The sequence below is a fragment of the Gouania willdenowi genome, chromosome 19, assembly GCF_900634775.1.
Source record: "Gouania willdenowi chromosome 19, fGouWil2.1, whole genome shotgun sequence".
Taxonomy (NCBI): domain Eukaryota; kingdom Metazoa; phylum Chordata; class Actinopteri; order Blenniiformes; family Gobiesocidae; genus Gouania; species Gouania willdenowi.
In genome coordinates, this window is record NC_041062.1 from 26,541,778 (window position 1) to 26,562,323 (window position 20,546).

Below are 20,546 nucleotides of genomic sequence, written 5' to 3' on the forward strand. Positions count from 1 at the left end.
ACTGAGTGCGCATCGTACTGAGATTGTTTATGCACATATATGCGCATGCGCACACATGCACACTACCGGAAAATTAATTTTTGCTAGAAAATAATTCATTTTTATTTATTTTTGTTTTCAAAGTGAACGGACACATTTTGTTATTGGATTATGTCAGGGTTTAGAATCTCAGTACAGAGGTAAACTCAGTACATGACTCCGGATCCACAGAGGATATTCGAGGAACACACGCACGCACGCGCACACGCACACAAATTCCTTGCTTTTATAGAGAGATGGGTGATCAAGGCCCTGACCAAAGATCATTTTACTTTAAAGGGGACATATCATATTAAATCCACTTTTTTTAGCCCTTAAATGCATTTTGTTGTATATTTAGATTGTTTTAGAAGCACAGAAAAAGTTCAAATTAATCTCTTCAGGTGCTCCATTGATATCTTTATATCTGTTTTGGTCATATTTTTCAATCTGTTTAGATTTTTCTATTCTCTATTATGTTTTTTGAACAATAACATCACAGTATTTGCAGCAGAAACTGCTAAATTAGTTCATCAACTCCAGGCCCAACACTTCGAGCAATCCACCCATTTTTTATTTCTGGCTTTTATTTTGTAGTCCAAGCTCCAGGATGCAGAAGTTACGAGAGGATAAGTCTAAATGTTGGGTTGTTGGATGTAGTAACCCACACGCTTCATTACACCGTCTCCCAGCATCAGAACCTTTTCAAAGTGTCTGGTTTGAGTTTTATTTTTTTATAGAAATGTACCACATCTGTGGATAAGGTCATTTTTTGTGTGTGTGAAGCACTTTCAATGATGACTGCTTCATCAACCTCCACCAGTATAAAGAAGGATTTACAGAAAGACTTTGTCTGATTGAGGGTTCAATTCCTTCTATCTTTGGAGACGATTGAACCAGAAGCACTTCGGTAAGCTGTAAATAACGCTAAAAAGTGATGATTAAGACGTCCTGTCATTGTTTTGTTAGCATTAGCAGTTGCACCCGTCTTCATATGTTAGCGCTGTGTGCTCGTTTTAGATCCTTGATGATATGGCCTACGTGATTAATTTAAGTCTAAAGTTTTCATTAGTCATTTCATTTTGACGTTTTTGTCTTTGAAAAGACTATTAAAATGCATTTTCGTGACGTTTAGCTTGGCGCTTTAGCGTTAGCTCGGTGCTTGTGTTAGCTAACTTGTTAGGGTTCTGCAGGTTCATCATCTTCATTTTCATCTCGCTCCACTGGGTCAGACTCTGGCTGGAACATGTAAGGCTGGATGGACAAGTCTAACGTTGTTGACATTTTGGAAATAACCTCTGAATAAAAAGTTATGCTCCGCTACATAGCCGTATCTCTTCTATCAAACTACAAAATGGTCGAGCAGGGTGGAGTGAACCTGGAGAGGGGGCGGGGGTATGAAGTGTCTCATTTGCATTTAAAGAGACAGCACCAAAACGAGTTGCTCTTAGAAGCACATCAGAAAAGGGGAAGAAAAGGGGTGGAGCTATAATAATGAGGAAATCAGACCCAAGCATTGCAGTTCCGTTAATATATACCACAACTGTATGATTTATATGTAAAAAGGAAGGATTTAAAACATGATATGTCCCCTTTAAAGCAGGGTGTTGAAGGAGTGAGACAAGACAGCAGCCCTGAGGACTGGACCCACCCACCCTTGGTCCCATGTACCACCTGAATCACAATGTGACGCGTCATGAGAAAAACAGGAACTAGTCGGGCCAGGATGGGGTTTATTTACACACTCTGCTTATGACTTACTTACACTATCCAAGACTTTTATTCTGAAAAAAACAGCAGCAACACTAACAGAGTTACCAAAGTCCTCTAACCACCTCTAAACAGTGTGTGTGTGTGTGTGTGTGTGTGTGTGTGTGTGTGTGTGTGTGTGTGTGTGTGTGTGTGTGTGTGTGTGTTATATAATCCTCCATGCAGTGATTGTGTTTCTTTGTCAGGAATAAAAACAGCCTCCGTCCGTGTCGTATCAATAAAAAGCAGGAGCGTGCTGAACGGGAAACTGATTGGAGAACAATCAGGACTTTATTGATCAGGGCTATAAACACAATGAATATCATTATGCGGTTGATTTTTAATGAGCCGCTGGTTTAAAAAGTTGATGTATGGAGGAGCAGATGCTCAGAGGAGACAAATGATCCCATCTGTATACAGTGTATCATCCACGTCTCACTGCCAGCAGAATGCACCATCCCAGCTGATACACACTGAAATGTTCAGAGGAGTAGTGGAGGAAGGAGAACAAGGAACAGGAGGAACAAGAGGAGGAGCAGGAGGAGCAGGAGGAGGAGGAATAGGAGGAACGAGAGGAGGAGGAGGAGGAGCAGGAGGAGGAGGAGCAGGAGGAGGAGGAGCAGGAGGAGGTCCTCCACAGAATTCCTAAAAGCTGAGAGTGAATAAAAACCAGGCTGTGACTGGTTTGATTACAGTGCGTTATTATTATTCCTCTCTGTCAGGGACAGTTAGCATCATGGCTCTGAACATCCTGCACTAAGTATGGAGTGTATGCTAACATGCTAACGCGCTAACATTCCTGCTGTTATAGATTACAGTGGCTTCCTTTAGCCTATTATCCTACAGCAGGAGGAGGACAACAGCTATATACATGGAGGTCCTGGTCTCTGTTTATATATTTAAAGTAGATTAAATAAATTATTCTAACTAATTATAGACTTATTAATTCATCTAAATTAGTGGCCTAGCAATATTTGACATGAAAAGCAACAATTTTCCAGTTTAAATATATTTTGGTAAATGACAAAATCAATTAAAACAATAAATGATCCAAAACAACTAAATAGTGTTTATTATTTCCATCACTGAGTGCTAACATAAAGTGTAATATTAATAAATAATATTACGATTGCATTGTTCACAAAACACTAACTTATATTTAACTAAGATAAATTCATGCTTTTCTGAATGTTTAGTAAACTTTCTAAAACAAATGTGTTTTTGTATTAAAATCAAAAACATGACTTAGTATAGAACATTCCAGAGAAATATAACCTGAATAGTGTAAAATATTTATATCTGTAAATATCATGAAATAAACAGAACAACTGATGAAGATGATGAATTTAGTCTGAAATAGTTTTTCTACATAACAGTTGATAAGTTGGATCAGACAATGCTATCTGTAGCAGCGTTATATAGAGGTGCTAGCTGCTACATGTTAGCATTGATGTGTTAGTTGCTACATGTTTGCATTGATGTGTTAGCTGCTACATGTTTAGCATTCAGGTGTTAGCTGTTTCATGTTTAACACTGAGGTGCTGGCTGCTACATGTTTAGCATTGAGGTGCTTTCTGCTACATGTTTAGCATTGATGTATTAGCTGCTACATGGTTAGCATTGAGGTGCTAGCTGCTACATGGTTAGCATTGAGGTAGGTGCTAGCTGCTAGATGTTAACATTGATATGTTAGCTGCTACATGTTAGCATTGAGGTGCTACCTGCTATATGTTAGCATTGAGGTGCTAGCTGCTACATGGTTAGCATTGAGGTGCTAGCTGCAACATGTTAGCATTGAGGTGCTAGTTGCTACATGTTAGCATTGATGTGTTAGCTGCTTCATATTTAGTATAGAGGTGCTAATTGTTTCATGTTTAACACTGAGGTGTTAGCTGCTACATGTTTAGCATTGAGATGCTAGCTGCAAACATGTTTAGCAATGAGGTGCTAGCTGCTACATGTTAGCATTGAAGTGCTAACTGCTACATGGTTAACATTCAGGGTGTTTGCTGCAACATGTTAGCATTGAGGTGCGAGTTGCTACATGTTAGCATTGATGTGTTAGCTGCTTCATATTTAGCATAGAGGTGCTAACTGTTTCATGTTTAACACTGAGGTGTTAGCTGCTACATGTTTAGCATTGAGGCACTAGCTGCTACATGTTTAACAATGAGGTGCTAGCTTCTACATGTTTAACATTGAGGTGCTAGCTGCTACATGGTTAGCATTGAGGTGCTAGTTGCTACATGTTAGCATTGATGTGCTAGCTGCTTCATATTTAGCATAGAGGTGCTAACTGTTTCATGTTCAACACTGAGGTGTTAGCTGATACATGTTTAGTATTGAGGTGCTAGCTGCTACATGTTTAGCAATGAGGTGCTAGCTGCTACATGTTTAGCATTGAAGTGCTAGCTGCTACGTGTTTAGCATTGAGGTGGCTAGCTGCTACATGTTTAGCATTGAGGTGCTAGCTGCTACGTGTTTAGCATTGAGGTACTAGCTGCTACATGTTTAGCATTGAGGTGCTAGCTGCTACGTGTTTAGCATTGAGGTGCTAGCTGCTACATGTTTAGCATTGAGGTGCTAGCTGAGGCTAGCAGAGCTCCACTGATCCACAAACTCTTTCTCTAACATTTTTCACACGCTTTAGTTTTCCATCCAGTGTTTTTATTTAAACTAAAATTAACGTCCACAAAGAACAGCAATGACTTCTCTGGTTCTAATGTTTATTGTGTTGTGGTCTGTGCATCAGTATTATGGGTGTACTAGGAAGTGGTGCAATTAGAAAGGTTCCACACTGGTTGGAGTGAAAATAAAACTGTTATTTCTTTAAGTGTTATTTTGTCTATAATTAATTAATCGCAATTAGCACGTTAAAGCCCCAGCACATGACAACACAAACCCCTGCTGAACTCTGGGTAAAGGAAACAATGAATGCAGACGTGTAGAGAAGAATAGAACTGTAAATATGGAAAGATTCCAATAGAAACAAAAGCATTGTAGGATAGAAGAATGTAGTTACTCTATCACTGCTGCTGTGATAAAGCTCTGAGTCCCTGTAGTGTGTGTGTGTGTGTGTGTGTGTGTGTGTGTGTGTGTGTTGTGACTGAACTGAGAATACTCATTAGACTTATGGAACATCTGTGTTTTCCCCAGCTAAGTCAACCTGCCCGCTGTGTGCAGTAAGAACACTTTAATCATCCTGAACCTGAACTACTTCCTCTATTCAGATGGATTTCATCCTCAGGTCATTTCTAACCTTATCAACACGGATGAGGAGTCACACTAATACAAAACTCTGTTTTTCAGTTGGATAAATTAACGTTTCACTTTAGCCTCTGCTTAAACTTTAGACGCATTAGAAGAAGCTCATGATGATCCCTCCCCCAGGAGAGTTCTGTGATATATAACACTATTACTAGGAAGAACTGCACAAAAACTGAGCCCTTGTTTAACCCTGTGATGAACTGATGACTAGTCCATGGTCTAACACAGTATTTCTCAAATGCAGGTACGTGATCTACAGGAGGAGTCTGCAAGTGATGGAGTCTGATCTGCTCTGTGGTGGTTCAGAAGGAGCTGAGCTCTAAATCTACTGGTGGATGTTGGTTCCTACCCTCACCTATGGTCAGGAGCAAAACTAGATCTCCGGGGGTGGGGCTCAGAGTCAAGCTACTGCTCCTCCACATTGAGAAGAGCCAAATGAGGTGGATCAGGCACCTGATGAGGATTGTTCTCATTATAACTCACAACCTTTTCCTAAAAGATGTATACATGAGAAAATATTATCACATTAGAATATGAAATTACTAACTATCTTAAATGGTTTCTAACAAAAGCGGTTACCTATGAAGACACCAAGAACAGAGTAAAACAAGTTCTGATGAAACTACGGCCCGTGGCTGCGCCAAATAACACGTACCACGTTTCAGAGAATTCAGTGAAATAACTTGGTTCCACCGAGTCAAACAAATGAAATTGTGCGATGTAGGGCGCTAGTAAACCACTGGTAGGTTGGCATGCAGATATTCTAGCAGTGAAGAAGAGATGCTATGCTAGCAGACAGAGCTAATAGAAAAACCTGACTTTTACAGATATTAAAGCTATTCTTTCGGTGCTAAAGGTGTAAGGAATCATTTATGAACATGTTTAAGAGTAGAAGGCGGCCAGAAAGAAAGTAGTAGCAGATTCCGCCTGCTGTCTCCGATTATGGACAAGAGAAGGATATATATATGTTTAAAAAAAGTATTCAATTTTCAGAGTATCGATGGGAACGTGATACCTATGAATCACAATTAATCACAATTAATCGTTACATCCCTAATTGATAGTATAAAATTCACTGTTACATTATGTCTTTGTCTGAACTTGAGGCAGCGTATCGAAGGCGGTGCAGCAAAGCGAGCACGACAAAAGAGGCGCAGATTGCCAAAGGCGGTACAATTAGGTGAAGGAGGCGCGGCAAAGGCGATGGCCGTTTATCATCGCTTGCGGCTATAATAATAATATGTCATTATTCAGTATATTTTTCTTTTATTTTGTGTTTTTGTTGTTGTTTAGTGAGTTGCTGGTAATATTCAGTATGATTATGATTTCTAACTAAAAGTGATTATAAAACTCCATATTTTAATGCTTTAAATTGTTTAAATTCTCAGCACCTCCAAATCCGAGTCCATGGTTCTCGACCGGAAAAAGGTGGAGTGCCTTCTCCGGGTTGGAGATGAGGTTTCTGCCCCAGGTGGTGGAGTTCAAGTACCTCGGGGTCTTGTTCACGAGTGAGGGAAGGATGGAGCGAGAGATCGACAGGCGGATTGGTGCGGCGTCTGCAGTGATGCAGAGTCTGCACCAGTCCGTCATTGTAAAGAGGGAGCTGAGCCAAAAAGCGAAGCTCTCGATTTACAGGTCGGTCTACGTTCCAACCCTCACCTATGGTCATGAACTTTGGGTCATGACCGAAAGAACAAGATCACGGGTACAAGCGGCCGAAATGAGTTTCCTCCGTAGGGTGGCTGGGCTCTCTCTTAGAGATAGGGTGAGAAGCTCAGTCATTCGGGAGGGGCTCAAAGTAGAGTCGCTGCTCTTCCGCATCGAGAAGAGCCAGATGAGGTGGCTCGGGCACCTAATTAGGATGCCCCCTGAACGCCTCCCTAGTGAGGCGTTCAGGGCACGTCCCTCCGGAAGGAGGCCCCGGGGAAGACCCAGGACACGCTGGAGGGACTATGTCTCTCGGCTGGCCTGGGAACGTCTCGGGGTCCCCCCGGAAGAGCTGGAGGAAGTGGCCGGGGAGAGGGAAGTCTGGGCCTCCCTACTGAGGATGCTGCCCCCGCGACCCGGAAACGGCTAAGTGGGAGAAGATGGATGGATGAAATTGTTTAAATTCTCCTCTCTCTCCATTTGAGAAACACTGCTTTATAGTATAAATTAAAAGAAATCATATTGTTTCTTACTTTTCCACATGTAGGAACAATGAAAATAGTAAAAACAGTATATGTTCATATTTCCAGAGTGTGTGAGTCTAGAACCAATGCATATCTGTGACTAATCATTAGTGATGTGAACAGTCTATGTTCATAGCTCTAAGCTGATCACATTACAGGGAGCTGAGACATATGCTAAGTAGTTTACTGAAGACCCAACATGTTCCAGACCCAAACACACACTTTGTGACTATTTAGAGGAGCTGACATGTCCACCAGATAGGATGTATAGCAGATCTATTTCTATATTCTGAGAGAGTGGGTGGAGCTTATTACTATACCATATTTACCTTTAAATGTGATGAGTTACAGATAATAAGGAGGGGGGGGGCACTAAATTGTTCATATCTCAAAAAGTATTGATCTGATCTAACTAAACATTTACAGTGTGAATATTGAACAATTATGGAACAATTGGTCAACTTCGGTGTGTGGATCATATCAAGAAATAAAGATCTACTCCCCTCTGTGCCATAAAAAACAGTGACTTCCTATTGGTTTTCATTCAGCGCTAACAGCTAACATACCTGTCTGTTAGCGGGGTGATGACCAGTCGTGGCGTGTTGCCCAGGTACTCGTAGGAATAAAGGAACTGGGCGTCACAGATGTTGGCGAAACAATGCTTGTCGTGGTCGTCCCAGCGATGCCTCAGCTGAGACAGCCACACAAACGCCTGAGAACTGTCCACCTGCAAAGTACAAAACATCACACAGCTCAACACAATTCATGCTTTACAGGAGCTAATGAAGAACATGACTCAGCATCGATCACTGCGTGTGCACCTCTCACCTTCTGACTGATCATCTTGGCCACCACGTCTCTGGCGTGCACGTCGATGGTACAGATGGTCATGACTTTCTGCCGATCGCCTGGCGTGAGCTGGCCAATCAGCAAAGAGATGAGGGTGTTGAGCTGGGACACCTGCTTCTTGTAGTACTCCTTCATGGCGTTGTCGTAGCCCTCCTCCAGACGACCAAAGGCCAGGCCTACGTCAGTGCCTCCACCAGATCTGAGTGCACGTTAGCGCCACCTTAGACATGAGAACAGCACAGTTCACATGAGCTGGGTTTCAATTACAGTATTTTGCAAAATAATAATAATATTTCTAATATTTCTTGATGTCGACAAAGTCTAATGTGTGTTTGAAGGTGTTTCCATAGAAGGTTGTTTTGGGGGGCGGAGCTTGTTAACTGGTGAAATCTCATGCTGTGAGACTTCTCTGCAGGAAGATGAATGCTCCAAACCTCCTTAGAACACTGCGTTCAAAGGTAGTTTCACATCTAATAATGCACTCATAATTATTAAAGGTTCCATATCATGCTGTATTTCACCATCATCTCAATTTGTTCTAAGAACCCCAAAAAACACCAGTATTTAAGGTTTATTTTCCCAAACTCGTCTGTTTTCTAGAGTTTTAGCCTCTGAAAAGTCACTCTGACCAACCTCTACACAAACAGGCTGATTTGTGGCCTCACTTATGCATATTCATGAGTGGCATAACCCATCATACTGCTCACACTGCTTCACACCATTTACACTGATGTCCACCACATAGATCATTACATGTGACCATTACAAGATGAAACCTTGTCTGTAGTTGTAACATTTCAGATTATGGTGGATTCAACAAAACGTTTAATATTAATATTAACATAACCACTAGGAACGAGTGTATCATGTTGTTCTGCAGTCTGTGTCTTCTCCTCTAACTCTGAGGGTTCTCTTTTCTGTTTCAGGTGTTCTTGATGCTGGAGCTGGTGGTTCCTGATCAATGGTTCACAGCTTAACTAGTCTAGAACATTCTGATGGTCTATCCTTCTATTCTATTCTGTTTGTCCCCTCTGTTCACTAACCCTAACCAGTCACAGCAGATGTTCTCCACCTCTGAACCTGGTTCTAAAGGAGATTTATTCCTATAAAAAAGAGAGTTTTTTTCTTCCCACTGTCACTAAATGTTCATGTGGATCTTGTTGGGTTCTTTTCTTATATTTTATTGTAATTTTCGCTATATGAATAAAGTTGAATGAATTGAATGACGTGGGCGTGTCTATAGACAGGACACTGAGTTCCCTGCATGTCTCACTCTGTTACAAGGGGGATCAGTGATCACCAAAGCCAATTTATTTTTGCTATCCACACACAGTTGTGATTGTTTTCTGCCTAAAAAAGTGCACATTACAGTAAAACACATGGTTATTTAAGCTGCTATTGGATGTGCGTCATGTGACCAGGTACGTCATGTTCTGTGACCTGTATTTGTGTAAAAAAGTGTTTCCTTTGAGCTTTTGTGACACATTTCAATATAAAAAAATATTTAAGCATTTTTTTTAAATTCAGGTGTTTCCATCACCAGCTTTTATTGAACTATTTATATTTTGTGCATTTCCAACAGTAATGTAACTTTAACAGTAGAGAGCAGCTCAGCCAACAAACACATACAGCTCTCACGCTCAAAGTAAACCACACGAAGAAGAATAAAAAAAAAAAAAAAGGTGTGGGAATGTGGACCCAAACGCAGAGACAGGTATAACGTTGATAATAATAGTCTATCTTTAATGCTCAATGAGGCACAAAGAAACCAGGAAGCAGAGAACAAAACACAGCAGAACACAAAGAACCAGCAGCTATTCTCTGTTCAAACTGGCCTGATTAGGAGCAGGTCACACCTGGGTGGAAACATGAGGGAGCTAATCACTGACAACCCAAACACAGTGACATCACTGGGAGGAGGAGCCACTAGCAGGAATACCAGGGACACAAAGACAAGAGGCTCAAAAACTCTTAGAAAAACTTAAAGAGAACCACAATGACTAAAACTATACATAACAGGTTGATTCTGTTGATCAGGTGTAATTCAATATTAATGCGATAAATTCCATTCTGTTTCGCTATCTTGAAAAAGAATAAAATATAGTAGGAACTTGGCCCCGCCTTTGACAACAAATTTAAAGGAGGAAAACTGGACTACAGATTTAGAACCTGGTTTAATTCAGTATTAACGACCTTTGTACAATCATCAGGAATAAAAAAAACAGTCATGAACTAACAAACAAGGATCTTTACAGAAAGTTACAAATAAGGGAATATTATTTCAAAATGTTACAATGAACGTGGACAGTAGTAGAACCAAATAGAACTTATGGTCTAAGCCTACAGCAAAAACCTATCAGAACAACTGTCACTCATGTAACTGTATGTTAATTAATATTACACCCATTAAAAAATATTGTCTTTGTTTATTTTTTTCATCCTCCTGTGCGCCCAGAGGCTCCTCCTCCTGTACGCCCAGAGGGCTCTTCCCCCTGTACGTCCAATAGGTCCTCCCTCTGTGCGCCCAAGGCTCCTCCCCCTGTGCGCCCAAAGGCTCCCTCCCCCTGTTAAGTCCATAGGCTCCTCCCCCTGTGAACCCCCAGAGGCTCATTCCCCCTGTGCACCAGCATTAGTGTTGTGTAGTTAACTGTGTACCTGAGCTGGGTAGTCAAACAGCCACGCTCTGGGTTTATCCTCATACGCTGACACCGCCTCAGTCATCTCATGGCGGACTGTAGCGCGCATGGTGTCCAACACGCGGTTTCAACCACATCTCCACCTGAGAGCAGTGGATGAGTGGGTGAAGGAAGAATGTCTGCTGGTGTGTGTTATCAATAGAGTCTAATGAGGTCAGTATAAGCATAGAGTGGAAGTGAAGTCAGACAAATACTATGGAATGTAATGGAATAAATTAATGGATTTATGGGCTCTGATATGCAAAACGCCCCCGAGACAGAGAAAGAAGTCAATTTCATTTGTCTCTATTATTATGGACGTGAGCTTTTCTTTCCATTAGAGCAAAGGGCAGGTAGGAGGCTCCGCCCACCTGCAGCTAAGATATTTGGCTTCAATGTTGAATATGATTGTTTACCTGTCCAGAGCTAGTCCTACAGATGGGTAAAGGCAACGTTACTCGTCCCTCTGCTGCGTTACATTCCCTCATATGGTTCTTAGAAAGAGTTCCTTGCTCGTCCTGATTCAAACTGAGCTTAGACATGTTGTCAAACAGCTTAGAGAGAATTTGCTTCTGGACCTACACACACACACACACACAACACACGCACGCACCAGATTGGTTTAAAAAGGTCACAGCTGCACATATGATGCAAACTTCAGGTCTAACTCAGTGTATTTCCTATCTCTAGTGTCCAACATGAGGTCCTGCTGATGAGACGTTGATGTACATTTAAACTGAGCAACAGAGCCCCCCTGTGGTGCACACAGGTACTGTACCAACTAGTGACAGTGTATAGCTTATTACTGCTGTGGTTCTCAACCTTTACATCCCACAACCCTCCAAAATAAGGTCCCAGAGAGCGGGACCCTCCAAAATAATAAGGTCCACGAGAGCAGGAGACCCTCCAAAAATAAAGGTCCCATAGAGCGGGGACCCTCCAAATAAAGGTTCCAGAGAGCAGGACCCCCACTGTAGCTGAAGGTGGTTGAACACAGACATGAACATTGAAGAACAGTCATGTTGAGACAGGACCATCTATAAGGGGGAATAAAGGGGGTTCAGATTGTTGGGTTCCCATACTAAAAGTCAGTAAAATGATGGTCCATTGTTCTATGAATCTGTGATAACCACATTTATTTATTCATCTGTATAATATCCACTGTTATCCAGGAACGTTTATTATTATTATTATAGTCATCTTAAAGATGGAAATCATGGTTTTAATCACTAATAAAATGGTTCAAAGTGACCAAAAATGATGGAAAAGGAGGTGAAATGGGATTTTAAAAACCACAGAAAAAGGTTAAAAAGGTGGGAAAATGGTTCAAAGTATCAATATTGGAACAATTAGTTTAAACTGGTAAATAATGGTCATAACAAATGGTGAATGTGGTAAATTATCAAAAAAATACGTGTGAAAATAGTTTAAAAGTGACAATATTGGGTCAACATATGTGACAATAGGTGTAAAAGTGGTGGAAAGGGTTTATAAGTGATGAACATGTCTTAAAAGTGGAAAAAAATTGCAGAAAAGGCATTAAAATGTGATGTAGAAGTGTCAGAAATGAGAGTAAATGGGCTCAAATTGTTTCAAAAATACTCTATTAGTCCTTAAAGGCATCTGGTAACTCCCTCCCAGTGTCTTGCGACCCCAACATTATGTCCTGACCCAAAGGTTGAGAAAACCCTGGTGTATTGGATGTGTTCAAACCACCTGGTGGGGTGGTTGGTTCCATTGGAGAGGATGTCAGTAGATCTGCTGAGGAGATGAAGTAGAAACCTGGGGAACGCTAGACGTTTGGTGTCCAGATACTCAGACAGAGCCTTTTCACACAGGGAGAGTCTGTGGACACACACACACGTACACACACACACACACACACGTATGTACACGCACGCACACGCACACACAGGTTTATGTACCATCCTTCAATGCTGCACCTTTTCACTAATTTCTCTCACATTTCTCCACTAAATGTTGAAGTCGCTGTAAAACGTAATTACCTGCTTCACTGCTTTAGGACATCACATACATTATATCACAAGTTTTACAACAGTAAAAACTATGCTCTTTGCTATTTTCTGTAACTTTTCTTGGCTTTCACTGGAGTTTCTCCATCAGCAAACGTTCATAATCATCTCACAGGAAGAAAGAAGTGAAGGAAAAACTAATATAATATAATTACACACCACAACAATGATCAGTCTGGTTATTCCACAGGGTTTAACTCCAGATTAAAATGATCTGATTTTGTCCAAGGGACAACCTTTGATGGATGGAATCTGATCCAGAATAGATGGACACTATTGCTGATTTTGGATCTTGACGTTTGGACGTTTGAAAAACTGGGCCCAGGTTCTGATACAGTGGTAAAGGATCAATATGTTCACAATTCACAGTTTTCAAATAATGAGAAGAATTAAAACTCCCTTCACTGTTTGTGTAGAGCAGATAAATATGAACCTCTGACCTGCTCTGGATGTTGCTCCAGCCTGGCCAACAGGCCAGCTTTATTGGTGGCCTCCACACGTTGGGAGTTTGATGCATCGCGTTCGCCAATTCTTTAAAATCCTCATCCATCCCTTCAAGCGCCTGGAGTCCTGCAGATGATTTCACACCAGCACCAACGATTAACAGTGAGGAGAAAGATGGAGGTTTGGTAACAAACATCTGGGCCTCATGAGACCAGTTATAATGTGTAATATCCGCTTCGATCAAACCAGTGGTTCTCAACCTTTTCATGAACATTTGAAGAACATGTGGAGACAGGACCATCTATAAGGAGGAATAACAGGGGAGAGATTTTTGGGGTCCATCCATAAAGTCAGTAAAATGATGGTCTATTGTTCTATGAATCTGTGATAACCACATTTATTAATTCATGCTGATAATATCACTTTTATTATTATTATGATGGTCATCTTAAAGCCACACCGTAGACTTTGTGACCTAAAGATTGACCCATATGAGTTATTTTAAATGATTCCTCAGACTAATCTACAGCACTGACAGTATCAATGCTCTGACCGGGGGATTCCCTCTGGAAATAATGACGATGTAAGTTTGGAGGAGACGGACCGTCGTTAGCCAGGTCATGTGACCTGGAGAATGCCTGGAGAACATTTCACTTTACCGGCAGTCCTGTGACCACAGGCTCTGATTAAAATACTGATGGAGGTAAGCTAAGGCTTGTGCTACTATTTTTCAGGAGTGGTGCTTTTTGGTCAATCCATCACTTTATCGCTCCACTGACGTGATGACCAGGGAACTGTGTGTGTGTGTGTGTGTGTGTGAGACAGAGGAGCGAGAGAGCGGTCTGATCACTTCTTTCTAATCATAGACAGCTCCACTTTTACGGTTTCAATGATCAACATACGAGTTACTAAAAGATAAGTTCAGTCACAATCTAAACTTATTCAAGAAGATAACTTCTTTCATTTTGCCTTGATAAATTGAGGAAGTGTAGTACAGCCCTCTGCTGCAGCTGCCTCACTGTAGCGGGGGAGGGGCTGCTGCTGTGGCTCTACAGACAGTGAAGGACGGAAGAGACAGATTATACTTACATAAAACTAACTTTACTTTTCTTTAATAGTGAGTCGATGATCTCTCTTCAACCAACAGGTCTACGACTGTCTGCATACACAATCAAAAGACAAGAGAGGCTGGCCCCCCGACTGACAGTTTGTTGATTTTTGTGACAGTTGTTTGTGGCCACTAGGGCGCTTGATGTGAAAATTACAGGTCTAGTGCCCCCGAGTGGCCAAAAGTTACACAGTGTTGCTTTTCAAATCTGTGTAAAGCAGAAATAAATGTGTGTTATGAGTTTGTCACACCACAGAAACATGTGTCATTGACCACTGAGCCAATATTGAAAGATGAAAAAAAATCGCTAAGTATATAAAATTCTGTCTCAAAATCATGGAAAAACAAGCACTCTCTCTGCTCTGAGACCCACTGGGGGCTGTGTTGGTTTTTCATAAGTGCTCGGATCAGGCCTTTCTGTCGCAGAAAGGAAAAGTTCCTGCTCCGCCCGCTAGAGGCAAACCACACAATTGCGGAGCAAAAAAAGTGCTAATTTCATGAAAAAGTGGACAACCAGCGGACGCGTTTTATTCCCCCGATTCCACATATGTGTTTTTGTTTTCGGCTAGGGGCCGAATTACGCCCACTGGAGGCCGACGGAAGTTTGGCGTGCTTCAGCAGCAGGGTGGGGTTTATGCTAATGATGGCTCTGTTACATAACACAGCTATGATTTCTGACCCCACCAATAACTCCTGAACAGAAATTTGAAACAATGTTTGTGAATCTAACTCTATAATTATCATTATAAAATGGTGAATGATTTGTACATGTTTTAAGGAAATACATTATGACCTATTTAATGTGTTTACTGCTCTTTAAGCCCTCTGAGATCCAGAATTACGCCTCTCTGCTGAAATGTCTTGCGCAAGTTAAACAATGGCCGGTTTGTTTTGCAAATTCCCCTACAACTAAACCCAGACAAAACGGAGGTGCTGTGGGTTTGCCCCTGATGACGCTATGCACAGGGATTCACCAGTATTTGGGCGACCTGAGTTTGTCTGCTTAAAACAAGCCTTAGAAATCTTGGCATTATCTTTGACAAAGCAATGTCATTAGAGCACCACTCTAACAGTTGACAAGGAACTGTTTTTACCAACTGAGGGAAAATCTCTAAACTATGTTCACTTGTGTCCAGAGATGATCTTGAGATGATTATCCACGCCTTTGTGTCTTCCCGTTTAGACTATTGTAACAGCTTATTTTCCTGTCTAAACAAAAAGGCGCTTGTCTCGTCTTCAGCAGGTACAAAACTCTGCAGCGAGGTTACTGACTCGCACAAACAAAAGGGCCCATATTACTTCCATTCTAAAAGCCCTTCATTGGCTTCCAGTCACTTTTCGTTTCAATTTTAAAATTCTGGTGCTGACCTTCAGAGCCTTGCATGGTCAGGCTCCCTCCTACATTAGAGACTTGTCTGTGTCCTTATACCCCCTCCCGGAGGCTGAGGTCCAGGATCCGAACCTGCTCATGGTCCCCCGTACCGTTACAAGAAATAGAGGAGATCGCTCCTTCCAGGCGGTCGCGCCAACGCTCTGGAACGATCTTCCGTTTTCCTGCGTTTGCTTGATTCCGTTGATGCTTTAAGAGCCAACTGAAAAACCTATCGTTTTCAGAAGCATTTTTAAATTCCAAGTGATAAAGGGTTGTTTTATGACCATCATATTATTGTGACTGTAACTGTAATTTGTATGTATTGTATGCACTGTAGTATTGTGAAGCACTTTGTGACTCCTGTCTGTAAAGGTGCTATATTAATAAATATTACTTACTTACTTACTTTTGAAGAAAATGTCAGAATTTGCTCTTACACAAACTTTAAAGATAAAAATCCTTGTTTTAATCAGAAATAAAACAAGTTTCAATTTTACCAAAAAATGGTGGAAAAGGTGGTGAATAGAAACCACAGAAATTGGTTAAAAGGGTTAGGGTTAGTTTAAAAATTGTTTTAAACTAGCAAATATGGCCAATAAAAGACGTTGAAAGTGGTCTTAAATTAGAAAAAAAAAAACATAAAATGTGGTTAAAAAAAAAGAAAAAAAAAGAGCTGTTAAAAGTAACACCAGGGTCAACATATGCAACGTTAATTGGGAAAAGTGGTGGGAAAACGGTTTCTATATATGCCTGGTTGATGTCAACTAGTGCATTCGCTATCGTGGAAGATGTGGAGGCACTGGTCTTTTTAAAGTCACTGTTGTAATTGATATTTTCTTGTATTTTGTTGGTTGTTTGTTATAGTCATCTTAAAGATGGAAATCCTTGTTTTAATCAGAAATAAAAATAAGTTAAAAGCGACCAAACATGGTGGAAAAGGTGGGGTAAAGTGTTATGTACAATTAGGGTTAGGGCAAAAACTGAGAGAAAAAGTGGTTTAAAAGGGTTCAAGTGTCAATATTGGAAACAATAGTTTGAACTGGCAAATAATGGACATGATAAATGGTGAATGTGGTTTAAATTGGTAAAAACAATCATGAAATATGGTGAAAAGAGGTTTAAAAGTGACAATAATAGGTCAACATATGTGACATTAGGTGTAAAAGTGGTGGAAAGGGTTTATTAGTGTTAAAAGTGTCTGAAATTGGAGTAATGTATCAAAAATGCATTAAAGGAGCAAAAATATGGCAATAAAAAGTGATTAAAACAGGTTAAAATATGGTGAGTTTGGTGAAGTTGCAGAAAAATTGTTTAGAAAATATTCTTATTTTCTGAAGGCATCTGGCGACCCCCCTTCCAGTGTCTTGTGACCCCTAATGAGGTCCCGACCCCAAGGTTGAGAACCCCTGTTAAGCTACAATCAAGTGCCAAGGCAGAGCTGCTATGAAGCCCGTACCTCAGGCAGCTGTGACCTGATGTCCTCAGAGCCGCATGAGATGCTCTCCAGGTGGGGTCCCCGTACGCTGCACCTCAAACCAGACGGAGATGACGGAGTCAGCGATGGAGAGCTGGTTCTGCCACGACGACACTTCATCCAGGAAGTGTGCGATGTACTTGGAGGACATGAGGTTCTGCAGCTGGACCTGGTTGTCCTCCAGGGTCTCTATCAGCTCCTCGTTGGTACGCAGCAGAGGAACCTGGGTCCTGTGGTGGAGCTCGTATTGGAACTGCATACCTGTGTGGGTCACAGAGAACATGACCCTCCTCACCTCACCGTGTGTGTGTGTGTGTGCATGCGTGTATGGGGGGTGAATCCAATCTTAAATTCATGTGCACCAGTCCAATGAACGCTTAAATGACGTACCCTGTGCCTGCCCGTCTGATCTACATTTTCTATAAACTTTGAATGCGTACACGGGCACAATGCACAAGTCACGTGCGCATGTGTGCTTGCAGGTGTACATACACATTAAAGCGTCTACACACCTACGCCAACATGGATGTACACCTAACAAACATAAATGTATCAGTCACACGTAGACACAGGTGTGGTGTGATGCACTTACTGACGTGCACGTGTGTGTGCGCACGCCTAACAAGTGTTTACATGTCACGTAGATGGTGCTACATAGTGAAGGTCACATGATCACTATAGCTTCACTCACACCTGTCACTACACCTAACTACTGACAATAGGTAAGTTTAGTGAAAGTTAGACATGTACACGTGTGTTAGACTGGTGTGTATGAGTTTAGAATGGATCCACCCCCATAGTGTGTGTGTGTGTGTGCGCGTTGGTGAATGTGTGTTGGTGTACGTGCGTGTGCAGACGCTGTGTGTGTTCATTGGTTTGTTTTCAGTGTAATTTGCTTCCTTTGATTCATCCTTTGATGTTCATCAGCTGCTCGTCTCTCTCAGTGTGAACATCTCACTACTATTATAATAACTAGTTATACAGAGGATGTTTTCAGATAAATATTTAATACATACAATATTTTTAAAGACAACGTTTTGACTTGTAGATGAATTTTGTGTTTAAATTGAACTGTTATAGAAAAACCTTGTATAATAGACTAGTCACTAGTGGATAAATAAACATCAGTGTGATCGACAAGGATAAAAGTCACATAGCAACGTCCCTAATCTCTATCTGCTTATTAATGTGTAATTATAGATGTTACTGTCTACAGTCAGCTCTAGGCTATTGTCTACAGTTAGCGCTAGGCTATTGTCTACAGTTATCTCTAGGTTACTGTCTACAGTTAGCTCTAGGCTATAGTCTACAGTTAGCTCTAGGCTATAGTCTACAGTTAGCACTAGGCTATAGTCTACAGTTAGCTCTAGGCTATAGTCTACAGTTAGCTCTAGGCTATAGTCTACAGTTAGCTCTAGGCTATAGTCTACAGTTAGCACTAGGCTATTGTCTACAGTTAGCTCTAGGCTATAGTCTACAGTTAGCTCTAGGCTATTGTCTACAGTTAGCTCTAGGCTATTGTCTACAGTTAGCTCTAGGCTATTGTCTACAGTTAGCGCTAGGCTATAGTCTACAGTTAGCTCTAGGCTATAGTCTACAGTTAGCTCTAGGCTATAGTCTACAGTTAGCTCTAGGCTATAGTCTACAGTTAGCTCTAGGCTATAGTCTACAGTTAGCTCTAGGCTATTGTCTACAGTTAGCACTAGGCTATAGTCTACAGTTAGCTCTAGGCTATTGTCTACAGTTAGCTCCAGGCTATAGTCTACAGTTAGCTCTAGGCTATAGTCTACAGTTAGCTCTAGGCTATAGTCTACAGTTAGCTCTAGGCTATAGTCTACAGTTAGCTCTAGGCTATTGTCTACAGTTAGCTCTAGGCTATAGTCTACAGTTAGCACTAGGCTATAGTCTACAGTTAGCTCTAGGCTATTGTCTACAGTTAGCTCTAGGCTATTGTCTACAGTTAGCTCTAGGCTATAGTCTACAGTTAGCTCTAGGCTATAGTCTACAGTTAGCTCTAGGCTATAGTCTACAGTTAGCACTAGGCTATAGTCTACAGTTAGCTCTAGGCTATTGTCTACAGTTAGCTCTAGGCTATAGTCTACAGTTAGCTCTAGACTATAGTCTACAGTTAGCTCTAGGCTACTGTTTACAGTTAGCTCTAGGCTACTGTTTACAGTTAGCTCTAGGCTATAGTCTACAGTTAGCTCTAGGCTATTGTCTACAGTTAGCTCTAGGCTATTGTCTACAGTTAGCTCTAGGCTATTGTCTACAGTTAGCTCTAGGCTATTGTCTACAGTTAGCTCTAGGCTATAGTCTACAGTTAGCTCTAGGCTATAGTCTACAGTTAGCTCTAGGCTATAGTCTACAGTTAGCTCTAGGCTATAGTCTACAGTTAGCTCTAGGCTATTGTCTACAGTTAGCTCTAGGCTATAGTCTACAGTTAGCACTAGGCTATAGTCTACAGTTAGCTCTAGGCTATTGTCTACAGTTAGCTCTAGGCTATAGTCTACAGTTAGCTCTAGGCTATAGTCTACAGTTAGCGCTAGGCTATAGTCTACAGTTAGCTCTAGGCTATTGTCTACAGTTAGCTCTAGGCTATAGTCTACAGTTAGCGCTAGGCTATAGTCTACAGTTAGCGCTAGGCTATAGTCTACAGTTAGCTCTAGGCTATAGTCTACAGTTAGCGCTAGGCTATAGTCTACAGTTAGCTCTAGGCTATAGTCTACAGTTAGCGCTAGGCTACTGTCTATTTCTTTACATACAAAATCCTCCATGATGTGGTCACATGGTTTGTTGAATAGATGAGTAGATTTAAAAAAGATAATTAAAGCTGCAACAATGAATCAATAAAAATCAACTATTAAAAGTGTTTGTGTGATTTATGTCACTGACCGTAATGCAGAGCTGTGTGTGTGTGTGTGTGTGTGTGTGTACCTGTCCAGGTAGAGTTGAGCTCAGATAGAACCTTCTCCATTCCCATCTCTTTCACAGCTTTGTCAACAATCCCTCGGACTTCATCTTCAAAGCAGTGAAGGTTGAGCATGAGGAGGTCAGCCAGCGTGGTGTCCTGTATACACACACACCACACACACACACACACACACACACACACACACACACACACACACACACACACACACACACACACACACACACACACACACACACACACACACACAACACACACACACACACACACACACACAAAATGAATAAATGATATATAAAATATTTATACGGCACCAACGATATCCAGACAATGAGTGACAGATATCAGTGTCTGCAGGATTTTATCTTTTAAATTTCACTGATTTTGTGACTCATTTTTTATTTAATTTGGAGAAATTATGTGAAATAATTTCAGGAAAATTTAGTTCTTTGAACAA

At 41.2% G+C, this 20,546-nt stretch overlaps 1 protein-coding gene across 1 annotated transcript in view; it reads right to left on the minus strand.

The window, feature by feature from the left end:
* Positions 1 to 20,546, minus strand: part of dnah9 (dynein, axonemal, heavy chain 9) — a 294,000-nt gene that overhangs the window by 213,521 nt on the left and 59,933 nt on the right. Inside the window, 13 exon segments of the mRNA XM_028475526.1 lie at positions 7,772 to 7,932; positions 8,034 to 8,240; positions 8,242 to 8,274; positions 10,710 to 10,817; positions 10,819 to 10,895; positions 11,208 to 11,307; positions 12,446 to 12,454; positions 12,457 to 12,574; positions 13,203 to 13,320; positions 13,323 to 13,332; positions 17,143 to 17,196; positions 17,198 to 17,421; positions 20,095 to 20,227. Of these exon segments, the coding sequence (XP_028331327.1) occupies positions 7,772 to 7,932; positions 8,034 to 8,240; positions 8,242 to 8,274; positions 10,710 to 10,817; positions 10,819 to 10,895; positions 11,208 to 11,307; positions 12,446 to 12,454; positions 12,457 to 12,574; positions 13,203 to 13,320; positions 13,323 to 13,332; positions 17,143 to 17,196; positions 17,198 to 17,421; positions 20,095 to 20,227 (1,352 nt within the window).